Source organism: Calliphora vicina, chromosome 3 (assembly GCF_958450345.1).
Source record: "Calliphora vicina chromosome 3, idCalVici1.1, whole genome shotgun sequence".
In the NCBI taxonomy this organism is placed as follows: domain Eukaryota; kingdom Metazoa; phylum Arthropoda; class Insecta; order Diptera; family Calliphoridae; genus Calliphora; species Calliphora vicina.
In genome coordinates this window covers 59,473,737-59,497,971 of record NC_088782.1, presented here as the reverse complement: position 1 = coordinate 59,497,971, position 24,235 = coordinate 59,473,737, and the positions used below count along the sequence as shown (strand labels likewise).

At 32.6% G+C, this 24,235-nt stretch overlaps 1 protein-coding gene across 1 annotated transcript; it reads right to left on the bottom strand.

The window, feature by feature from the left end:
* Nucleotides 1-3,967: 3,967 nt before the first annotated feature.
* On the bottom strand, nt 3,968-23,719 carry mthl8 (methuselah-like 8). Its single transcript, XM_065505189.1, has 6 exons — nt 22,954-23,719; nt 7,808-7,999; nt 4,982-5,200; nt 4,766-4,925; nt 4,476-4,688; nt 3,968-4,300 (listed from the first exon to the last, which is right to left on the bottom strand). The coding sequence occupies exons 1-6, from the start codon at nt 23,708-23,710 to the stop codon at nt 4,252-4,254; spliced, it is 1,590 nt and encodes a 529-aa protein (XP_065361261.1). The 5' UTR covers nt 23,711-23,719; the 3' UTR covers nt 3,968-4,251.
* Nucleotides 23,720-24,235: the final 516 nt, after the last annotated feature.

Sequence of the window (24,235 nt, the reverse complement as noted above, 5' to 3'; positions counted from 1 at the left end):
CCGAAATATGGACCAGTTTATACCCTGGCTGAATCAGACTGCCTTGCATGGTCACATATCGGAGTCCTGGATTAAACTTCATACCAAATACGGTAGGAATTCCACTCTTACTGGATCGAAAAACTTTAGGGCCATTAGTCTGTCGTCTTTCTTCTTGAAAACCATGGAAATAATAATCAATTTCAATCATCGATTGTTGATAGATCTGTCCCAACTTTGGGATCCGAGTATATCCGACAGTCGATTGTTCACTTCATATGTCGACTTCTAACGAATAGAGGGGATTGCCTCTGTTTATCAAATGTCTAACCAAAGCACTCCTCAGGAAAACATCTGTTGCCATTCCTTTGGAAACTTGGAAAACGAGGTCACCAAAGACAGCTATTAAAAAATATGCATATAAAATGCCTCCATATGACTTGGTATATCCAAGGAATGGAAAATCTTGAGAATTTTTCACTAGTTATCCTAGTCCTTCGTATTTTTCAGAATTATGTTAAATCGAGCTGCAATCCCTATAGCCTACGTTATAGTTAGGGAGCATCCTGAATTTAACGACCGTAACTCAGACATTTTTCAACAATCAATGCAAATGATTGACCACCAATGTCACCAATGACTGAACACCCAATTTGAGGTAATATTTTAAAAGATTTGCAATTATATAGCCAAAGAAGTTTCCAAGCATAGAATAAACACATAGAATGGAAGGAGAGAGTAATATATATTGAAAAATTACTCTCTTTTCACACATACGGGTGATACAATAACAAAATACATGCAATACATTCTCATGAATTAGGTTTTTGACAACAGACTTAGGTTTTTGGCTCTCAGTTACCTATCTAGTTATTGTCTATGTTTCCAAGAGTTCTCTTATTTTATAATATTCCTGAGCTGATGTTTCCATTACACTCACGTTTGGAGAACTTGCCGGCAATATTGTACAGCTTTTATTATGGAGTATGACATTTGGGAAGAGCTTTATAGATATCAGAAGACCGGTCCAGTTCAGAAAATAAATCAATAAAGTCTGAGCTTACGGTTTCATTATACAAAAACGAGTGACCTCTGTATTATAGAAATTGATAAATAAATTTTACATTATAACACATTTTGAAAAAACTTGTTCATTTCGTTTCACAGAAACATATCCTTAGTTCACATTGCAAGGAATATCTTTATTTTTGTAATTCAAATTACGGCCATTTTCACAATGTACGATTATTTAATTTTAACCGGAAAATTAACTAACTGTCGGTTTGTTTAACGGGGACCATTTAACCAACGGTTACCGATTTACGTTTCACCATCATTTGATTACTTAACCAAAGCATTCAGTAGAAAGTATGGCAATAATGCATACATTTGTTTACGAAAAATAGTGTAATGAGAGATTGAAATATAAAAAATTGTCTAAAAGACGGGATAAAAAATAATAATTTGTGTTTTTTTAGTGGTATAATAAAAAAACGTATAAAACTCAAAAATATTAAGGTACCTAACTGTAAAATTTACAGAACAAACTGAACAACAATTACTGAAAACCAACAAGGAAAACTGCACATTTGTTGTTTGGTTTGAAAGTGCAATATCCGGGTGGTATATGGATCACCCCGTGCAAAATTTACTTTTCTTCGCTTTACACTTTTAAAAATTATAAATATTACAAAAATATAAATGTTTTTCCATGTTCTTTTATTATATTTCTTACAATTAAGATGCTAACCGGCGAAATTTATTCGGTTATATTTAACAGCAACTTTGTTGTTAAATAGTGTCAGTTAAGAATTAATCGTACATTGTGAAATTCATATTAGCCTAACTTGCGGTTAAAGTTCACGTTAACTTTTAATCGTACATTGTGAAAATGGCCGTTAAAGGTATTAATACTGGTATTTTTAGGTTTGTAAATTTGCTTAATTTCTTACAATTGTGGTGTGTGTCTGTACTGAAAAGTTATTGTAATAGATTAAAGAAAATATTTCAAGTAGTTGTCTCCACTAAGTTTGGGCGATATCATAGGGTGACCAGAAAATGTAAAAGTATTTGCTTTAACACAATAAAAAATATAAACGTTGTGTAATTCTTAAGGGACTGATCGGTTTGAAATAAAATATATGAGAGCGGGTCGAATCGGCCAAAACCATATCGTAATTTTCTTCAATTGTTTCGGGTGTAGAGACTTCAATTGGGCGTACAGGACGTTCGGCAACTTACGTTCTGGAACGGCCACAACGAAATTTAGTAAATCACTTTTTTATCATTAAAATTGATTGTGCAGAGCTCCCATTGTATTTATCAAGCTTAGCATTTATTTGAGTGATGTTTTTTTTCCGCAAATAATCGGTTGTCTACGATCTTAGTTATACGGTGGAGAATCCACTAAAGCATCAACGCGTTGTAACACAACCGCGATAATGATGAATCACCCTTATCGCGAATGTGTTTTACGTCTACGAGAGTTTCATACTAGATTAAACATAAAATGTAGCATGTTTTTTTAATCTAGTACGAAACTGTCATATGCTTAAAACACATATATGCCAGCCACGATAAGGGTGAATAACTTGACTATTACTTTCTCATTGCCCAACTTATCTATTAAGCTATTCCTGGACTAATTTTTAATATCATCTAATAACAAGTAAGAGTGCTATATTCGGCTGTGCCGAATCTTATATACCCTTCACCAAATTATACTTCAATATAAAAATTTTAAATATTTTTAGGTAAAAAAAATTTTTTTTTTTTCCAAAGTTGTTTTTTTAATTTTTTGGAAAAAAAATTTCTAATTGTTATTTTAAATTTAAAAATTTTTTTTTTTTTTTTAAATTTAAATTTTTTTTGGAGAAAAAAAAATTCGGGTTCAAAATTTTTTTTTCCGATTTTGATCCATTGTAGCTCCAACTTACTATGTATGGTCTTATATACGTCGTTGCTAATGTCATCGAAATATCTATCATTAGATATCCATATTGTCTATGTTAATGTCTTAGTAATCCAGATATAGGTAAAAAAATAGGTCAAAAAACGAGGTTGTCCTGGTTTTTTCCTCATATATCTGACAGAATTATTGAAGATTTGGATCCCGAAGATAACTGGGGTCTTCAGAAAATTGATTTCAATAGACAGACGGACAGACAGACGGACATGGCTTAATCGACTCCGCTATCTATAAGGATCCAGAATATATATACTTTATAGGGTCGGAAATGAAAAATGTAGAAATTACAAAGGGAATGACAAACTTATATATACCCTTCTCACGAATAATATAAAAATAATTATGACCAATCAAAATTAAGCCTTGACTATAAAGTCATCCTGTATAAAAGTATTTCAAAACCAATTTGAACATATGGAATCCATTTGTGGGGAACGGCCGGTAATTCCAGTATTGAACTTATACAGAGGGCGCAATCGAAAATTCTTAGGACCATGAAGGGTGCACCATGGTACATAAGAAATGAGAACATCCACAGGGACTTGGAAGTACCACTAGTGAAGAATGAGTTTAAGAAAATATGTGATAAATATATACTGAAACTACAATGCCAACCGAATCCGCTTGCTCGGCTTCTCACACAGACCCAAACCAGATCAAGGCTTCGTAGAGGAGATCTACCAGCCCGCTAAGATGAGGTCCATTTACCTTTAAATGTTCTCGTTGGAGAGCAATTATTTTTAATTTTAGTTATAAGATTTAACGACTTATTGTAAGGCCTAATGATATAGGCAGGGGCCAAATTACCGCATTCGATATCGAGTAAAATTTATCGTAATTTTCCTATTTGAGATTCTGGCATTCGATAACGAGCAAGAAATTTAGTACATTTTATAATAATTTCAATATCGAAATCATTTTTCGATACGATAGTTCATTCGATGACGAATACGGTAATTTGGCCCCAGATACAATAAATAAATATAAAGTTATAAAAAAAAACTAATAAAAAGTCAAAAGTTTCACACACTTTCTTTTAGATAATTTTATTTAATGTGAAAAATTGCCCATCAAAATTTTCTTTAGATCTTAAAAAATACAAAACAATTTTATTTTTGAGAAAAGTAAATTACAAAAAAATCATATTTCAATTAAAGTTCTAAAAATAAAAAAACACATGTGGACCGTTAATACATTATTTCAAATAATACATAATTTATAAATAATTCTTAAAAACTACAAAATTCTTATTATCTAAGATGCTAAATGATACACATACAAATTTTACCTTAAATCTAAAGAAACTAAAATGGTGTCATTGGCACTGAAATTTCGGCAACATCATCATTATCACTGGAAATGTTTAAAAGAAATAAAAAGAAAAAAAAACAAGCAATATACTAAACATTTGTTGAACGATTATATTTTAAACATTAATTAATTTTTGGTAATTAAAATTTTAAAATTGAAAAAAAAAGTAAACAAAATTTTGTAAACAAGTTGTTTTTTTTATAAATTTGCTACATACGCTTCCTCCTCAATACGACGAAGAAAGTTTTGTATTTGACTATTTTTACCAATCAGAGCGTACAGGGAGCCAAAACCATGGAAGGCCACAAACAAACAAACCATATAGTTAATGTGAGTCTTCTCGCCGCGATAGTAATTAATGGCAAATGAAATCATGCACACCAGCCACGAGATCAAGGTATAGCCATAGAATTTCCAAAATGATTTAAATCTAAACAACAAAAAGAAATAAAACGTTTATTGGAAATTAAATGTGTCATGTTGAAAAAAGCAATTCCATATAATAACCGATTCCTGGAAACTGTGGCAATTAATTTATTTATACACGTCTCACCATCCCCCAAACCTTCACTCATTCTCAGCAGCGATAAAATATAGAAAATGCCATTGAATATGCAGGCCAAAATAATGGGAGCATACAAATACACAACTATGGAAAAGTTGCGGGCTGAAAAAGTGTTGAATTTTTAAAGAAATTCTTCAAATAATTTTTAAAATACTTACGATCAAACCAACATGTATCATTTCCAAACACCGGCTTATTGTTGTAGTAATCAAAACTGACGAAGAAAGACCAACAGGCTGCCACCAAGACAATTGGAAAGAATATAAACCAAAACATCAGTTTGCTTAAGATGATGCCAAAAAAGCTCAAGTAGAAATTGAAGCTTATGAAGCTCAGAATGTAGAATGATAAAATAAGGTAGAGTAGGGCAAAACTTGCTGGAAGAAAAAGGAAAATTTAGAGAGATTAGTTTTAAAAATTACACTTTTAGGTCATGTATATTAGAGTGTCCCAAAATTTTTTTAGGAAAAGTAAGTAAGGAAATTCGGCTCATTCGCCAAAATATGGCCAAAAAATTAGTTTTTCTCGAAAATCGAAAAATTTAAATCGCAGGTACGGAAAAACTATTGGAGGTATTGCCATACATTTTTCATATTTTTATTCCCTATTATGTTCTCAATAAATCCCAATGTGATGATTAAAAAATTCTGAAATTTGTTTAACAAAATTTTTAAAATTTGAAAATGGAGTTTTGAAACTGCCGTTAAAAAAATTAATTTTTTTGGTCATACGGTATCCTAAGAAGACAAAAACTCATATACAAGTAAATATGGATATATTCTAAGTAAAAATAAGCTTTTATTTTAATATTTCTCAAAATAGGTTAATTTTGTTCCTACATTTCTGAGGCCTGAGACACGTTAATGGCCTGGCGATTTTTTAATAACTTTAACATTTTCTAACCAATTTTTGTATTTTATATCTTACTAGAATTACAATTTCCAAATTTTTACAAAAACTGAAAAAATTGCATTTTTTTCCCTTATAAATGCACCTCAAAATTAAATCGCAAGTCGGCACGGGTTGCAATCATGATAGAAAAACAAAATTTCATATTTAACTATAGTTTTATATATGAGGGATTTCACGGCAAGTGAACCAACTTTTAAAATCGATGAAATTTGCATCGATATTGGATAGTAATTCAGACACAATTTTTCAACAAGATCTGTCAAGAACTCTCGCAGTTAGACATTTTGGCCAAACATGTGATTTTTCTCATCCATGTAACTTATTACCAAAAAATGATTTGTAACTCAAAACATACAATTTTTGACTTTTTTTGCAAAATCAAAAACATTGTTGACTTGTTTTTTTCGAAATAGGCCCTCTTTTAAATTTGTTTTTTAGCTCAACAGAAAGCTCAGATATTTTCCTTAAAGACCTATTTAGTCGCTTAGTGGGATGCGAATGGGATATCTATCAAAATAAATGTTTTGTAACTCAAAATATGCGATTTTTGACGTTTTTTGCAAAAGAGTTGTTAAGTTTTCTCTAATTTATTTGCCACGTAAAAAACACAAGATAGACATGTTATATATCAATGGATAGAGGATTTTGTCTACTTTTCTAAATGTATATAACTTTTGACAATTAAAAAAATTCATGGAATACTTTTTTGAAAAATATGACAAAAAATGCTTTTTATTGAGTTTTTGCATAGATAAAAATTTTTCAAATTGAAATTAAATTTTTATTTATGAATATTTTTTAATGAAATTACACAGTTATGTAGATTTTTCTATTTAAAATGAAAAATAAAAATAAATTTTGAAATTTGTTATCAAGTATTCCGCAATTTCCAAAAAAGTCTTGAAAAATCCCAAAAATGGGATTATTTCGTTTTTTGCCTATAATATCCATACCAGGGGCGGGGTTATCGGAACCCTTTACAAAATAATTAAGAACATATTGGCCCATCTAAAGTCGGTTACTATATTTTGATATCGACTATGCGATTTGAGAATTTTTGCCCTAATGTTGAATTTTACATAAAAAAATAGGCGTTTTTGAATGGACCTGGTCCCCTCGGTATCAAAAATTATAATTTTTTTCATTTAAAATATTTGCTGTAAAGTTAGCTTCTCAAACAGTACAAATTCATTATACATCCTCTCAGAAATTTTTTAGATAACTTAAAAAAAATAAAAGTACTTTTTTCCCAAAAAATCGCCTTTTAAAATTTGTTTAAATTCAAATGCATGTAACTTTGGTTTTAGTCATTATTTTTAAACAATTCTTTCTTTATTTGATATATACAAATAAATGGAACCGCGGTCACCAAAAAACTGGTGTGGGTGGGTAAAAATGTTGAAAATTAAATTTTCAAATGCGAATATCTCCTAAGCTATAAGAGATAATTGATAGCTACGACGAAGTTAAACTCGATTACACTTCCTCTTTGCGAATGTCGGACCAAGGGTTTAGAAGTTACAGATTTATTTCCATCTTTTTTTTTCTCATACCACTGTGCAACGTTCCTTACGCTTCGCCCATTTTACGATGGGGCCCTTTTCTGGATGAATGGGCACGTCAACAAACTAGATTGTCGAAGTTGGGACGATACTAATCCACATGAGATCAAAGAACATCCAATGCATCCCGATAAAGTCAATTTTTGGTGTGGATTTTTAGCTGGCGACATCGTCGGTCCATATTTCATGAACTGGACAATTTGGTCACCAACGACATGTAGCTAAAAAAAGAAAACTCACAAAAAAGTGCTGTACGAAATAACGTTTAAAGTGACTACACTCTAGATTACTTCGAGACATTTAAGTGGCAATTGACTTCACGCTAGATTATCTGGGATGTATAAAGTAACCAATTGACTTCTCTTTCAAATGAAACAAAATATATAAATTGGAGTCAACGTAGTGATCAGACATTAGTAGATTTTCTAAATTCTAAAACATGATCAGCATGTTTTTGGATATCAATATATCTAGAGTGTATAAAACTGTCTTAAATCTAAATATACTTACGTATCTTGGAACATGAATACTTTGACATATCCGCTGGGTTTGTAAGTGTTAAATGTGCCAGCAGTGAATAACCAATGATGATGCACAATGCATACGACTTTATGGCCACCCCATAAAATGTGTTCCTCATTTCCGTGCACAATAAATATATAAATAGAATGATGATCATGCAAATTACGGTAATAATAAGACCTGAAAAATTAAAAAAAAAATTAGTGTCAAATATTAAATTAAAACAAAAACAAGTAAGAGATATATATTTGGCTATGCCGAATCTTATATACCCTTCACCAAATTATAGTTCAAAATAAAATTTTTAAATATTTTTAGGTAAACAAAATTTACGTCATTGCAAAGGTCTTTGAAATATCTATCATATCATATTATCTATATTAATGATTTAGTAATCCAGATATACATATTAAAGACCTGCACAAGCTGCATTGTTTAACATGAAGACAATTGCCACATGATGCTTTTGTCATGTCATGTTATGTTCTTTTACCTACTTAACAGCAACACGCAAAGGGAATGTATATCAAAACAAAAAACAAATGCAGCATCATTTTAACAACATCATAACACACACAACATTAAAAAAAATTAACAGATGCATGGATGACATGGAAAATAATTTCAAGTCATTTAAATCATGTATGAGGCATTTTTTGTATGAGATGATTTCAATTCATTTGTAGTATTTACTGTGTGCAATAAGAAAAAAATTACAATAAAAATACGAAAGTACACCAATGGGTTTTTCAATGTTGTTTTGGAAAATTTTACAATATTTAGTAATATTACCTGTTATATTATTACTTAAAAAGGAATACGTGGAATATAAGCCATAAAATGCCAATAATTTTCATGGAATTAAAAATGTAATGTGTTTCACATACATATTTTAAATACTACCTGACTTAGGTACAACCGCTCGAATATTATTAACGGGACATTTAATAATTACATTGCTAAATAAAATAAAACTCCATGAACAAAGCCAATTGGCCTATTAGACGGTGTTTAATTAAAGAAAATTAAATTAATGCATAAATCCTTAACGGTGAAGTTTATAATATATTTAATGATATTAAAGAAAAACGTGTTTATTATACTCGTTGTAAAAACGTGTTTAAATTTAATGAAGTGTCTCTGAATCTTTCGAGGCATAATTGCTACAAAAATATAAATCTACGAAAATGTTCCAATGGAACAAATACAACTGCCCAACGATTTGAAGAAAAAGTGTAGGGCATTTATTGCATAACTTCACAGAATTTTTTTTCCTATTTTTTGTTTTCAAATAAAATCTAGAAGGCTTGAACAAAATTATTTAAATTTTCTAGTATATTTTTATGTTATTCAAAAATGTTTGAAATTTTTCTTGGAAAATATTTAATTTTTTTATGATTTTCAGCTACATATATAATGAGAAAATATGGGCTAAATTTACTGCATTTTTGAAATTATTTACGTTTCAGACTTTTCGATACATTTAGAAATATTGGCCAATATTGGGATATTATACAAAAATATTTGAACTACATAATGCAATTTATTATAAAATAGCAACAAATTTGTGTAAAAAAAAGCAAAAATTTCCTTCATGTACAATTTTATAATATTTATGAAGATGTTCTGAATGAAAAAAGTTTGGAAAAAATTCATGTTCGATTAATAATATTTATTAAAAAATTCATTCCAATTATGAATTTCTTTTTCCTGTGTTACATTTTATTATTTATATTTTTTAAAAATCCTTATATTATTTGCTCTAAATATTTAAAAAAAATATGTAATGCTAAATAATAATAGTTCTCAGATTTTCACAGTTCAGCAGTTGTGTACAATTTCATTCTGCTATGCAATTTTATTCTGCCTAACAATGCGACACTTGTTAACATCAATTCAACTCAAGCTACCACACATAACAACAGCATCATCAATAGTTATAGACATGACATGGCACAACACGGTTTTCGCGGCGCGAAGACATGGTACAACATGGTTTTTGCGGCGCGATGACATTGAACAACATGATGTGCGCGTCGACACAACAAAACAAAGCATCAAATTTTGAAGTAAGACATTTTTCTACAAAATGTTGTCTTGTGCAGGCCTTTAATACATATGTAAAAAAAATAGGTCAAAAATCGAGGTTGTCCTGGTTTTTTCCTCATATCTCAGCCATTTTTGGACCAATTTAGCTGATTTTAAATAGGAAACTTCTCCAAATCGTGTTTGACAGAATTATTGAAGATTTGGATCCCGAAGATATCTGGGGTCTTCAGAAAATTGATTTCGATAAAAGGACATACAAACAGACGGACATGGCTTAATCGACTCCTCTCCAGATCCAGAATATATATACTTTATAGGGTCGAAAATGAAAATTGTAAAAATTACAAACGGAATGACAGACTTATATAAACCCTTCTCACGAAGGTGAAGGATATAACAAGTAAGATAGTTATATTCGTCTGTGCCGAATCTTATATACCCTTCACCAAATTATACTTCAAAATACAAATTTTAAATATTTTTAGGTAAACAAAATTTATTTGTTTTTCAAAAATTGTTTTTTTAATTTTTTGGAAAAAAAATTTTTTAATTGTTATTTCAAATTTATTTTTTTTAAATTTTTTTTTTTTGGTTTTTTAAATTTTTTTCTTTGGTAAAAAAAATTAGGGTTAACAAATATTTTTTCCGATTTTAACCCATTGTAGGTCCAACTTACTATGGTCTTATATACGTCGTTACAAAGGCTATTGAAATATCTATCATTAGATATCCATATTGTCTATATTAATGACTTAGTAATCCAGATATAGGTCAAAAATAGAGGTTGTCCTGGTTTTTTTTCTCATATCTCAGCCATTTGTTGACCGATTTTGCTTATTCTCGAAAGCATGTCTGACAGAATTATTGAAGATTTGGATCCCGAAGATATATGGTGTCTTCAGAAAATTGATTTCAACAGACATACAGACGAACATGGCTTAATCGACTCCGCTATCTATAAGCATCCAGAATATATATACTTTATAGGATCGGAAAATTATATTGTGGAAATCACAAATGGAATGATAAACTTACCTTCCCGAGAAGTTTATAAAAAATAAAGATTAAAAATTTTTGAGTTCTTCAGTAAATTTTCATTGCGAAATTATTCTTTTTAATAATAATAATAATTTTTTTTCAAAATGAAAATCGTTTCGAAAATGTTTTCTTTCGAATTGAGTTACTCAATAACTCTGCGGGGTTTTATTTATTCGAACAAAAATTCTTGTTTATGAAAATCATCTACAAAATAAATTAATTTTTATATTATTTATTTTTTTAAGAATATTGCATCTTCAAATTGAATTTTTTTTTTGTATAAATATAAATAAAATTTCTGTAATTGCAACAATATTCTGTTTTTCTTTCATTGTACTTCAAGTCCATTGTTTTTATTTACGCACAGACTTTCAGCCACCAACAGCCAGCCGGCCTCATTATTTTCCTCATCGTGTTTATCACTTCATAAATCCATAAATGTTTGTTCGTTCGTTTCTCTTCTTTGAAAATTAAGTGGAAAACTGTTTATGAATTGTTTTCGCTTTAATATCGAACTTTGTATAAAATAAATCATATGGTTGTCAAAATTCAATCAATTTATTTCAAAGTGTTGCGAGTGCGAACATTAAAAATGTGTGTAATAATACATTGGGTATAAAAATAGGAATATTTCATGATGTTATTTTTGAAATACATTTTTTTATAGGGGCTGATTACAACATACATGCCCTAAATGTTCAATATGTTTATGTAGTTAAAATTCTTTCATAATAATAAACCTATTTCAAACCCCAAGGGACTACTAGGGGTATAAGTAATATTTATCTAAATATTAAATTCAGTTTTATGTGATTGTCCCAAAAAATGGTTTATTTTTTCTTTAATATTTTGATTTTATGTGTCTTATGTAGTTTTTGCTCTAAATACTACAATTTAATTAGCTGTTTCCATTATTCTTACTTATTAAACACCATCGAAATGTTTTTACAAAATACAATCAACAAATTTGTCTAATGAATATTAGTTTAATTCAGTTTATATGTATATTCGCTTTTGTTCTTAAATATATAGCGAAAACCTTTTAAAAATAAATTAATATTGAACCAAACATTTTACGGAAAAAATATTTCATTAACAATGAATAAATAAACAAACAATTTGTACAAGAGTGTGGAGAAAACGCACAATATTCCAACGCCCACAATATGAAAACAATTGCCCAATACTTGGTTTTTATTTCTAAAGAATATTTCGGGATTTTATGAATAATTTGGCTACTGACAACATGTCCATTAAATACGGACGATGTGAGTTTTTTTTCGAATTAATGAATAAATATTTTTTGTTTATTAACAATTGTATTCAAATATTTAATTAATTCTAAAGGAGGATGTGCGAAAAATTCGTTTAAACCATAAACTGTTTGTTAATATGAATCGATCATTTGTTAAAGATATTTGCTTAAGGTTTTATTAAAAGTCCGAACTTTGATAGTTCACAGCGATCACCATGGAAGGCTATAGCGTTCAATAACACGTGCAAATTATAAATTTGTTTTATCAAAATAGATGTTTTGTTCGTTTTTCATAAAAAAATCATCTTCAGCAATTGGTATATCAACAAACTATTTCTTTTAATTTTGACAAAACCAAGAGATCCTAGAACATCCAATTCATCCCAAAAAAAGTCACTGTTTGGTGTGATTTTTGGCCTGGCTGGCGAGCGCTATAAATTGTTATCTATGACATTTTCTCTTCTTTCTGGCAACATATGGAGCCAAAAGAACTGTTCATATTTTGAGGCCAAGAAAGAATTAAGCCAATATCGAAAACTCTGTTCAAAAATGAAGCGTATCCCAGAGAGAGCATTCTACATCGATCGAAACAAATAGTAGTCGGACGGAGCAAGGTCTGGACTATAAAGCGGGGGAGACAAAACTTCTCAACCACTTCATTCTAAATATTTTTTAACAGGTATTGCAATATTTGGCAAAGCGTCGCACAGTGGCCCATTTTCGTTTTTCATCGGCCATAACTCTGTAACTTTTGAACCGATAGATATATCTTAGACATTTTTTTCTCCACTTTTAATTTCATTAAAATTGGTTCAGCGGAAGCGGGTCTTATATGGGAGCTATGACTTTTGGCCGATGAAATTGAGATATGAGCCACCGTGCAGCGATCGCCATGGACGGATACAGTGTTCAATTACTCGTGCAAAACGTCCAATTCATCCCAAAAAAGTCACTGTTTGGTGTGGATTTTGGGCTGGCTGGCGAGCTCTATAGGTCGATGATTTTTATTTTGAAACATTTGTAAATTGTTATCTATGACCTTTTTCAATCTTTCTGGAAACATATGGTTCCAAAAGTACTGTTCATCTTTTGAGTCCAAGAACAAATCAAGCCAATTTCGGATACGCTGTTCTAAAGTGAAGCGTATCCCAGAGAGAGAGAGCGTTATACAACAATCGAAATACACAGTAGACGGACGGAGAAAGATCTGGACTATAAGGCACCCGCCAAAACTTCCCAATCACTTCATTATAAATACTTTTTAACTGGTATTGCAACATTTGGCAGAGCGTTGTCATGATGGAATATTACGGTTTCATTCAGGGCGTTTTTCAGCCAATGCTCGCTTCAAATAAATCAGTTGCATTCGATACAGGTTCCCTGTAAAGGTCTGGTCAAATTTCAACAACTCATAATAGATCGGACCCTTTTGCCCCCACCAACTACAGAGAATTACCTTAGCACCATGGATATTTGCCTTTGGTGTCGATTCGGCTGGTTTGCAGGGCTTCACATACGAGCTCTTTCACTTCGGTTTATAGTAATGCATCCATTTGCCATCGCATGTAATGATTCAGTGCAAAAATGATTTTCTTTTTAACGTTCAATCATTTTTTCGGATATGCGAATTCATCTTGCAAGGCCTCTAGGCTTTGATTCGAGTGGTAACCAATTTCCCAATGAATACTGCTGCTCGCAAAACGTTTTCAAACTGATTGAGTAGCTCCTTGAGTTTGCTCTTGTTGAGTTTTACAACAATCTTCATGGAGTAATGCCTCCAATTCTTGGTCTTCTTTGTCTTCCAAGTCAAAATCAGCACTTCTGAACCGCACAAACCACATCTCGCACGTTGAAACCGACGGAACTCTTTCGCCATAAGCTTTGCTGAATAATCGGTGTGTCAAATTAAAGAAGTAAAGCAAAACTTCTCGCATATGACGCTTTGTTGGTACAAAATGCGTAATTTTCGAAGAAAAAAAAAAAACTTTGTTGTTTACACTACAATGTTCAATAACTAAGTGAGAATTTCGTCTATTTGAACGCGTTACTGAATGAGATGGATGATTGAATCTCATTAGGTAATGCAATATGCCCTGAAACCCATTCTAACACAAATACAAGTAAGAAAGTATGGTCGGTCAAGCCCGACCATATAATACTCTACACTAAGTAAAAGATCAAAAACATTTTTCTTTTAAAATTTCAATAATTTATATTTTTGAGTGATTTTCGGAAGTGGGCCTTATATGGGGGCTATGACCAATTATGGACCGATCACCATGGAATTAGGTCGTGTGATTTATGTCTACATGAAAGTTTATTATGTTGAATTTTGTGAGTATACCAAAATTTTTAAGCGATTTATGCACGTTAAAGTGATTTTCGTAAGCTGGTCTATATGGGAGCTATGACTAATTATATACCGATCGTAACAAAATTTGGTGACATGAATTTTGTGTATATAAAACGTATTTGGAGCGGATTTTGTGGAGATACATATATAAATTAAACATTTATGACCGATAAAGACAAATTTCGGGAGGACATTTGTATGGGGGCTTGGTGAAATAAAGGACCGATTTCAGCCAGTTTCAATAGGCTTGTTCCTTGAGCCGAAAAAATAATATGTACCAAATTTGATCGAAATATCTTCAAAATTTCGACCTGTACTCTGCGCACAAAGTTTACATGGACAGCCAGTCAGCCAACCAGACGGACGGACCGACGGACATCGTTTAATCGACTCAGAAAGTGATTCTAAGTCGATCGGTTTTTTTATATTTTTGGGCGTTACAAACATCTGCACAAACGCATTATACCCTCTCCACTATGGTGGTGTAGGGTATAATAAAGCCAGGAAATAAATACAATTGTAAGGACAATTTTACCTAATTACGCGTAACTACGTTGGACATTTAGGTCGCATATTTTTCTCCCAGCTGTCGCGATGGTGTAAATTTCCATGTAAATTTCTATCTTTGAGTAGATTAAGATCGCGTCAACCCGAAGAGCAGTATTTTCAGCCAGTCATCTTTTGTTAGTATTCTGATCTTAAAGGTCGTATCAAAGTTAGCTTAGTTACTACAAGCCAGGCTAGTTTCTGTTCCTTGTAAAAATAAGGCCGCGACTTTTTGAATCCCCGGCTCTTAACAACACTGCTTCTGTCAATAGGCATCAGTTGACTCCTGTCAAAATTTGATAGCAGACTACCTCGTGACTTGAGGAGAAATTGGAAAAAGGTGAATTTCGTGTACTCATTAAGCATTATTTTTTGCGGAAAAAACCATCACTCAAATAAAGGCTAAACTTGATAAACGAGGTTTACTGCATTTTGTTATGGCCATACAAACACGGTTGGTGCCGAAGGTTCCGGACGCCCAATCACGATATGGTATTGGCCGATCGGAGATTGAAAGTGCGTGAGATTGTGGGAGTCATAGACATCTCACTTGTGTATGAGAAAGCATTCCGCAAGATGGCTGCTGTGTTTGCCCACAATCGGATGTATAAAAGGGTACATACATGTGAAGTTTCCGTGGTAAAAATCAATGAATTAGGCTACGAAATGCTCCCACTTTCGCCTTATTATCCAGATTTATCCCCGAGTGACTATTTCTTGTTTCCAAACCTGAATAAATGTCTCGGAGGAAAGAGATTTGACATCAACGATGAAATCATCTCACACAAAATATCTATTTTGATGACCTCTACAAATATTATTTTTTGGAAGGGATAAACAAATTGAAAAATGTTGGATAAAGTGGTTAAAGGAGACTATGTTGAAAAATATAATAATTTTCATTAAAAGCACGGATTTTTTGACCCACCCTAGTAACATTGTGCCAATTCCCACCGCTGCTTCGCTGGTTGGCGCTCCTCCGAAATGTTTTTTATGACTCTGTAGCATAAATCAGGCTGAATTTGACCTATGGCATGGGTTATGTTGGCTTTGAGGGTCGCTGTGATTTGTAACTTATTCGCATAGACCTGCAGCTTAAGAAAACCCCACAAGAAAAAGTCTAAGGGTGTCAAATCTCACGATCTCGGTTGCTAGTTCACATTACATCCACGTGAGATGACCATGTCCTCAAATATCTCGTGCAGAATATTCAATATGTCATAAGTTGTGTGGCGCGTAGCGCCGTCCTGCTGAAACTACGTGTTGTTGGTGTCCATATAATCCAATTCAGTCAAAACAAGTTGGAAATCATCGACCAATAGCGCTCACCGTTGAGGGCCTCACCAAACAGTGACTGTTTCGGGATGCATTGAACGCTCTTGGATCTTAAAATATCGAATATTTTGTTTGCTGACGTACCCATTCATCCAGAAATGGGTCTCATCAGGTAAAATGGGCGAAGCGCTTGGAACTTTGCCCAAACAGTATATCCATTTTGATAAAACAATTTTATCATTTCCATGTGCTTTTGAACTCCATGGTGATTTAGCAAAACAAACGGAAAGAAAGACAACTAATACGATAGGTGGAGCTTCAATAATATGGCCGCTATCAAAATTCGGAAGTCCGTATTGGAAAATCCTTCATAAAAGGTACATATAGCATTTCATATTCGACTACCAGCACTGGTGTGGAATTCGATCTCGTTCATATGGGCACAGCAATTGTTTTTTTGGATCCAATATTTGATCACAACTATTCCATCCTTACTGGCCGGAACGTTGGCACAACTAAACTCAACACCATAAAAAGATATGCAATGGAGCTAAATCGCATCAGTGAGGTGGCCATTTGATCGGACCAATTCTCGTCTCCCTTGATTTTCTTCTCTATTTAACATAAGAATTGGTTGACCAGTTGTGTGGCATGTAACACCATCTTGTTGGAAAAACAAGTAAGAAAGTATGGTCGGTCAAGCCCGACCATATAATACCCTACACTAAGTAAAAGAGCAAACAAAATTTTTCTTTTAAAATTTCAATAATTTATATTTTTGAGTGATTTTTGGAAGTGGGGTTATATGGGGGCTATGACCAATTATGGACCGATCACCATGAAATTAGGTCGTGTGATTTATGTCTATATTAATGTTAACTATGTTGAATTTTGTGTGTTTACCAAAATTTTTAAGCGATTTATGCACGTTAAGGTGATTTTCGGAAGCGGGTCTATATGGAAGCTATGATTAATTATGGACCGATCGTAACAAAATTTGGTGACATGAATTTTGTGTATATAAAACTTATTTGGAGCGGAATTTGTGGAGATACATATATAAATTAAACATTTATGACCGATAAAGTCCAATTTCGGGAGGACATTTGTATGGGGGCTAGGTGAAATTGTTCCTTGGGCCGAAAAAATAATATGTACCAAATTTCATCGAAATATCTTCAAAATTGCGACCTCAGAAAGTAATTCTAAGTCGATCGGTATACTTTAAGGTGGGTGTTAGACTAATATTTTTGGGCGTTACAAACATCTGCACAAACGCATAATACCCTCCCCACTATGGTGGTGTAGGGTATAAATACAGCATGAAATCCAATTCCACATGATCTATGGAATGGAATCTACATGTAGGTTTATGACTCTCTAATGATGCATATTTTGCTTACTGACAAGTCATAACGCAAAAAATTAACTTTATAGAGAATTGGAGTTAGCTCTCTGACTACTGAGTAAGAATTTACATAGTATTTTAAATAATTTCTAAAAAATAAAATCTGTAATTTCTAAAGGGATAAATAATTACAAAACTTAGCTTATGACAATAAAAACTTAAACTTATGACAATAAAAAGGGTATAGTTGAGTTTACGTTTTTAATTTGGATCTTATAATCCAATTGATGGAAGGGTCACAATGATACTTTGGGTATATGAATAATTGAAAGTGATAAGCCCTTAATGGTTCCGCCAATAGACACATTTGTTTTGCTATGAATTAATATTGCCATGTTTAGTTCACACTTTTTTAAACATATCATAAAGATACAGAGTATAGTATGCACAATATGTGAGGGCTTGACCCTTGGTTTATATTAAAAGCATACAATTATGTACTTTATATCTACTTTTTATGAATACATATGCAAATCATTGGCAACAAAGTGAATAGAGCTGCACGTGTGCTTTTGTTTGAATTTCCCTTGATTAATTGCTTTATAGAAACAAGCATAAAAGTGGCACTTACCTACGTATATTACAAACATATAATGCATTTATTGTTTATGCAACTTATTGAATTCTTTCCCACACAATGTCATTCCATTTTCTGCAATTAACGTTGATGACTTATTGGCGCAGTAATGGAAAGTGGAGAAATTATTGCTTTGCAATTAATGAATATAGTATTTTTAAGTGAATTGAATGAAACACATTTAATTAGTTTGCATTTAATTATTATAGAGAACTGAATATAGAAATTGTTATTAAATCGATATTATGCAATGTGGAAATAGTGCTGTCCAGAACTACTGAAGCTAAAATGTTGTTCTTAGAAATTTCATTTAAAAAGTAAAATAATTTCCTGGTAAATTGAAAGGATATGTTGCCACCAAAATGTGGTCGTTAACAACGGATGTTAGTTTTGCTACTCCCTTACCGATGGACAATCCTGTGACAATATGGAATGATGTAGCCGAATGCTGGTGCAGGATGAAAGTGGTGATCATACCGAAAATATGTAAAATTCAAAGATTACTACATGCATGTCAAAGCACAAAATAATTATAAGAAAAAAAAAGGCTCATTATATCAGTTATGATTGCTTAGATCGCTAACAGTTATTTGATAGTGCTAATGAATGCTATATATCGTTAGCTTAGTACGCAAACGTGCCAAGTCCCATTTTTTGAATTTTATAGGAGAGACAAAAACGTTCTATCTTTTTTTGCTTTCAATATTCTTTAGATCTGTAAGCGCAGTTCTCTCCTATGATCTGTTGGTTTTAAGTATCAGTTGAAAAAAATAAAAAAATTGAAATGACTTTAGAAACTGAAGCCATTTTTAGGGACTTAGCTCTTTCGGTTTTTATGATTTTGTGTTTTTTGGCTGGACTTAGCTCATTTTCTTATAATAAATTTTAATTTCTCGTTTTATTATTTTACAAATTGGTTTTATTATTTTATATTATTTAAATACATAACAAACAACAGTCTTATTTCATTGCTGTAAAGAAAAATAACTCAAAATCTTAAATAAATTTGTTTTTTATTAGTATTTCTTCAAAATTTATTTATTTTTTTATTTTACAGTGAATTGTGTAACCATACTATAGTGATTACATCGAAAAATGTTAATCTTTAAAGTATTTTAGCAAAGAGTATTGAAAAAGTATATTTAAATAGCATATTCAATGTTTTTTGCTGGACTTAGCATGTTTTCTTCTTATTATTTTTTTTTTGTGGAGTTAGCACTTTTGCGTATCACTGAAAAATCATTAGTTAGAAACAAAATAACGAAATTTGTTATTGCAAAATATGTATCTTATGTTTTACTATCTTTCTGCATCAAAATCTTAATTTCAATCAAAAGTGGACTTGTTACGTTTGCGTACTAAGCTAACGATATACTGAGAACTTTGGGACGCCTGCTTTTATTAGAATAAAAGCAAACGATCGCAAGATCGTTATTATGGTTATTATCTAGATAAGTTGTTGATCGTATTGATGTTTCAAATGTCTATCCTATCAATCAGTTCAATTCACGAGCACAAACGTTTGCTGCTACCGAAACAATGTTTAGAATACTGAAAATCGGTCCGTTGCTCATACACATCAAGTAATATGCTCTAAGCTACTAATTTAGATTGATCAGCAAATTGTGAAATATCTTTTATATTAAAATCTATCTTAGAGATAATAAAAACCATTGGGACAAGGAGATTATCATAACCATTGTACTGAGATATAACTGGTAGCGAGTTAATCATTTGTATTGTGCTATAAACGGATGATTTAAAGAAGAATAATGTCACAGGAAGTGCTATATTAGACACAGTTCTATTTAGACTGAGAAATTCAAGGCGAAATACTTACAGTATTAGAAACAGCTAGGTAGCGGTTATCTATGCTGCTGAGACATCTACATGATATCAAATATATAGTCAGGTAATCATCAGGGTACTCGAAAATATTAGATCGAGGTTAGTATAAGGTTGGTTGGGTATAAGGTCACCATAATATTGAGGAAATCTGAGAATTGACATAAGCTGTTGAGCGAATTCAGATACAAACATCGGTTGCGAGAATAACACAGCCTTGATTTTGTGTACAGGATGATAATGATAAATTTAGTTTCGATGCAGACGATATCCCCATGCAAAACTATGGGTAACCTGATAATAAAACAAGTAAGAAAGTATGGTCGGTCAAGCCCGACCATATAATACCCTACACTAAGTAAAAGAGCAAAAACATTTTTCTTTTAAAATTTCAATAATTTAAATTTTTGAGTGATTTTCTGAAGTGGGCCTTATATGGGGGCTATGACCAATTATGGACCGATCACCATGAAATTAGGTCGTGTGATTTGTGTCTATATGAAAGTTCACTATGTTGAATTTTGTTAGTTTACCAACATTTTTAAGCGATTTATGCACGTTAAAGTGATTTTCGGAAGCGGGTCTATATGGGAGCTATGACTAATTATGGACCGATCGTAACAAAATTTGGTGACATGAATTTTGTGTATATAAAAATTATTTGGAGCGGAATTTGTGGAGATACATTTATAAATTAAACATTTATGACCGATAAAGTCCAATTTCGGAAGGACATTTGTATGGGGGCTAGGTGAAATAATGGACCGATTTCAGCCAGTTTCAATAGGCTTGGTCCTTGGACCGAAAAAATAATATGTACCAAATTTGATCGAAATATCTTCAAAATTGCGAGCTGTACTCTGCGCACAAGGTTTACATGGACAGCCAGCCAGACGGACGGACATCGTTTAATCGACTCAGAAAGTGATTCTAAGTCGATCGGTATACTTGGGTGTTAGACCAATATTTTTGGGCGTTACAAACATCTGCACAAACGCAGAATACCCTCCCCACTATGGTGGTGTAGGGTATAAATACTATTGTGCATAATACTTAATGAAGACTGATACCGAATAGTGTGGTTTTCGATACCTCAAATTTGCATTGGGTAATGTTCGGTCTAGACTCCAGAGTTTTCCTTTTCACGCACTTTTTAATTTCTCGAAAAATTGGCATTTATTTTGAAATTTACCAGGATGCCGGGAATTCCCGCTTAGAACAAATTTCAAAAAACATCACATAAAAGAAAGGGAAATAATTCCCGGGAATTATTGCACAATTTTCCGGGATTACGGGATTGACAATTTTGCGGAATTTCCGGGAATTCCCTTGGAAAACACTAGTTGGGACAAAACAGTGCAGATTTTGGTAGATGCTCGATTAGACCTCTAGACACATGCTTTGTCACTGTCTAATGTTGGCGTCGTGCAGAGCGAAGTGGTCGAGAAGAGCCTGAGGATGTTTTCAGTGTCTTATCAAACAAGGTAATTGGCTTGGAAGCCTGGACCTGTTATGATGAAGTTTTGGTATGTATGAATAATCCTACGGGTCGCAATATAATAATAAACCATAAATCGGATAATTATAAATTTTTTTTCTAATAAAATACATACTCTATACCAAAATGGCAACTACGGTTCGAGAAAAACAAGCAGACATGCTTCAAATTTAAAAGTGGAGTGAATGCAAGGCTTGCGTAGTTCGTAGTCTGCCGGAAATCACAGCAGATAAGGCGTTAAAAAGAATTTTAGAACAAGCATTTCCACAATTTAAAAAGTAGTTTAGATCTAAAGTATGAACTTAGTAATACAACAAGCAACAGTTCACATTACCAAAGCTATAAATCAGTGGATTTTAATGTGGAACTTTTGAACTGGCCTTCATATTCGCTATAGCTTTATGTATTGGAAAATGTCTGGATGTGCTTCCTTTGGAAAATTGACGCAGGCGGTAAGATTCTAAAATATTCAGTCGCCAGTAACCATATTGATACTTTCAAAATGGAAAATTAATTTGGCGCTTTAATTAAACGTGCTTTTTAAGGGTGGAATGATAAATACAACGGCAGCACTTAGGACGTTGAAAAAGAAACCTTTTAAGGGACTAGACGATTGACCGGTCACACAGTGTTTTCCTTTCCTTAAGTGATATACCGAAACGACCGTCACAGACTGCTCGAGGAAATGAAGGATTCATTGTCACGGCTTTTAACATCATATTGAGTAATCAGTTCCTCCTACGAGATATGTGCAGGATCCACTTAAACTTTGAACGACTTTCAGAGCCGTCGTAAATTCTGCGTAGCACGGTAAAGCATGATTGTCGTTTTGAAGGCCGCCCACCGCGAATTTCAGACACCTGAGGTCAGGATGGAACAACAAAGATCTTGTCGTCATCAATTTATACCCAGCATGTGGTCAGGGTCCTCATGATTCCCCACACATTTTAAATTTTCCAGCCCATCTTACTTATGGACTAGGCCGATAGAAGTTGCTCAATTCCTAGGACTTGACCTATTTTAGCATTACAACATCCAAAGACTCACTATTCATCCAGTTTTTACGGAAAATTAATACGATAATCAGCAAGAAAATCTAAACAATTCTGATGAATCATGATAATTAGCAAGGAAATCAAGAAAATCTAAACTCATTTAAATAATTCTGAGAATAATTCATACGAATCATGACAATTCGCTGATCTACAATTTTATTTCGAACAAATTAATCCTCTTGTTTTATGAGTTACAAATATTTAAAATCAATTAATGTTTTTCATTTTCACTTACATATAGCATACGTCCATTCACGTACTCCCAAAACGAAGGGCAGTTTCTCCGGAACACAAGCCAATGGCTGCCAATGCCAAGTCACCCCAGTCACATTCGTCGCCAATTTATCACGTTCCGGCAAAGACGAATAGCAGTAGTGTTTGGTGAACAAAGAGTTCTTGTGGGCAATGGTGCCGTTCTCATATAAAGTCCAATTAACTGGCTTCTTATCCTTTAGCATAACACGCATATTCTGACAGGGGGTACCATGGTGGACCAGAAAATGTGTAGAGGTGGCCACTGAGGCTATGGTATCATTTCTAAATTGCACCGTAATGGAATTTTGAGTTAAATGTGGATCCGTGGAATTGGTGGCCAGACAATTCTTAGTGTCCAAATCATAATAGAAACCCTGTTGACAGCAGAAGCGTACGCAGGGTTTTAGTTTACAAACACAGGCCCGTAAATGTCGTTCGGTGGGTATGCGTACACCATTCTCTATGACAAAGTCATAGACAGCTATCAATTCTGGCGGCACAATCATCCATTGATAGATGTAGGAAATGTTTACGGGGGTGGCAGCATTATTCGACGTGGTAGCATTTTGTTCTGAGGCCACTTCATGGGGATAACTGCCGGTTATGTTGACGGTGTCGATGAAGGCACAGGGATATTTGGACATTTGGCTGTGTGTTATTGCCACCAGGCTCAAGGTTATGACCAGGTATAACAGCATGTTTATGTGGTTTTTAATTAATTGTATTTTCAATTCCATTTTTAATGAATGGTATGTAGCAGCCAGCAACAAGGGAAATGTTTATTTCTTATTTTGTTTGTTTATTTAAAAAAAAAGAAATATTTATGTTATTTATTTGTTTACAGTGAACAATTTACATTAAAATTTTTGTTTATTATTGTTAATGGCTGGAAATGAAACAAAAATATCTTTTGATTATAATCATGTTGTTGTTATTTTTCGGTTACTAGTTTGTTGATTACTTTGAAGATTTTTTTGGTTTGAGGATTTTTTGAAAATTTTAACAATTTTTAGCTGATATCAATATCAAATAACAAACTTTTCCTATAATTAATTGTAAATGAAAATTCATTTTTTATTATATTTTCAATTAATTTACAAATACACGCACACTTGTCCAACAAATGTAGTGAAGACACTCCTCCTTTAAAAACCCACACAAAAACACACAGTGAGACTTTCCCGCACTGTCCCAATCGCTTACTAATTCACTTACACGCACTAATGATGACACTGATGACGCGATTGCATGAAAATGTTTTC

Coding starts and splice junctions, on each gene's coding strand:
- mthl8 (XM_065505189.1), bottom strand. CDS start 23,710: ATGGAATTGAAAATACAATTAATTAAAAACCACATAAACATGCTGTTA. Junction 5,201..7,807: donor GTATTCATGTTCCAAGATAC/GTAAGTATATTT, acceptor TTTTTCTTCCAG/CAAGTTTTGCCCTACTCTAC. Junction 4,301..4,475: donor CGTCGTATTGAGGAGGAAGC/GTATGTAGCAAA, acceptor AAACATTTCCAG/TGATAATGATGATGTTGCCG.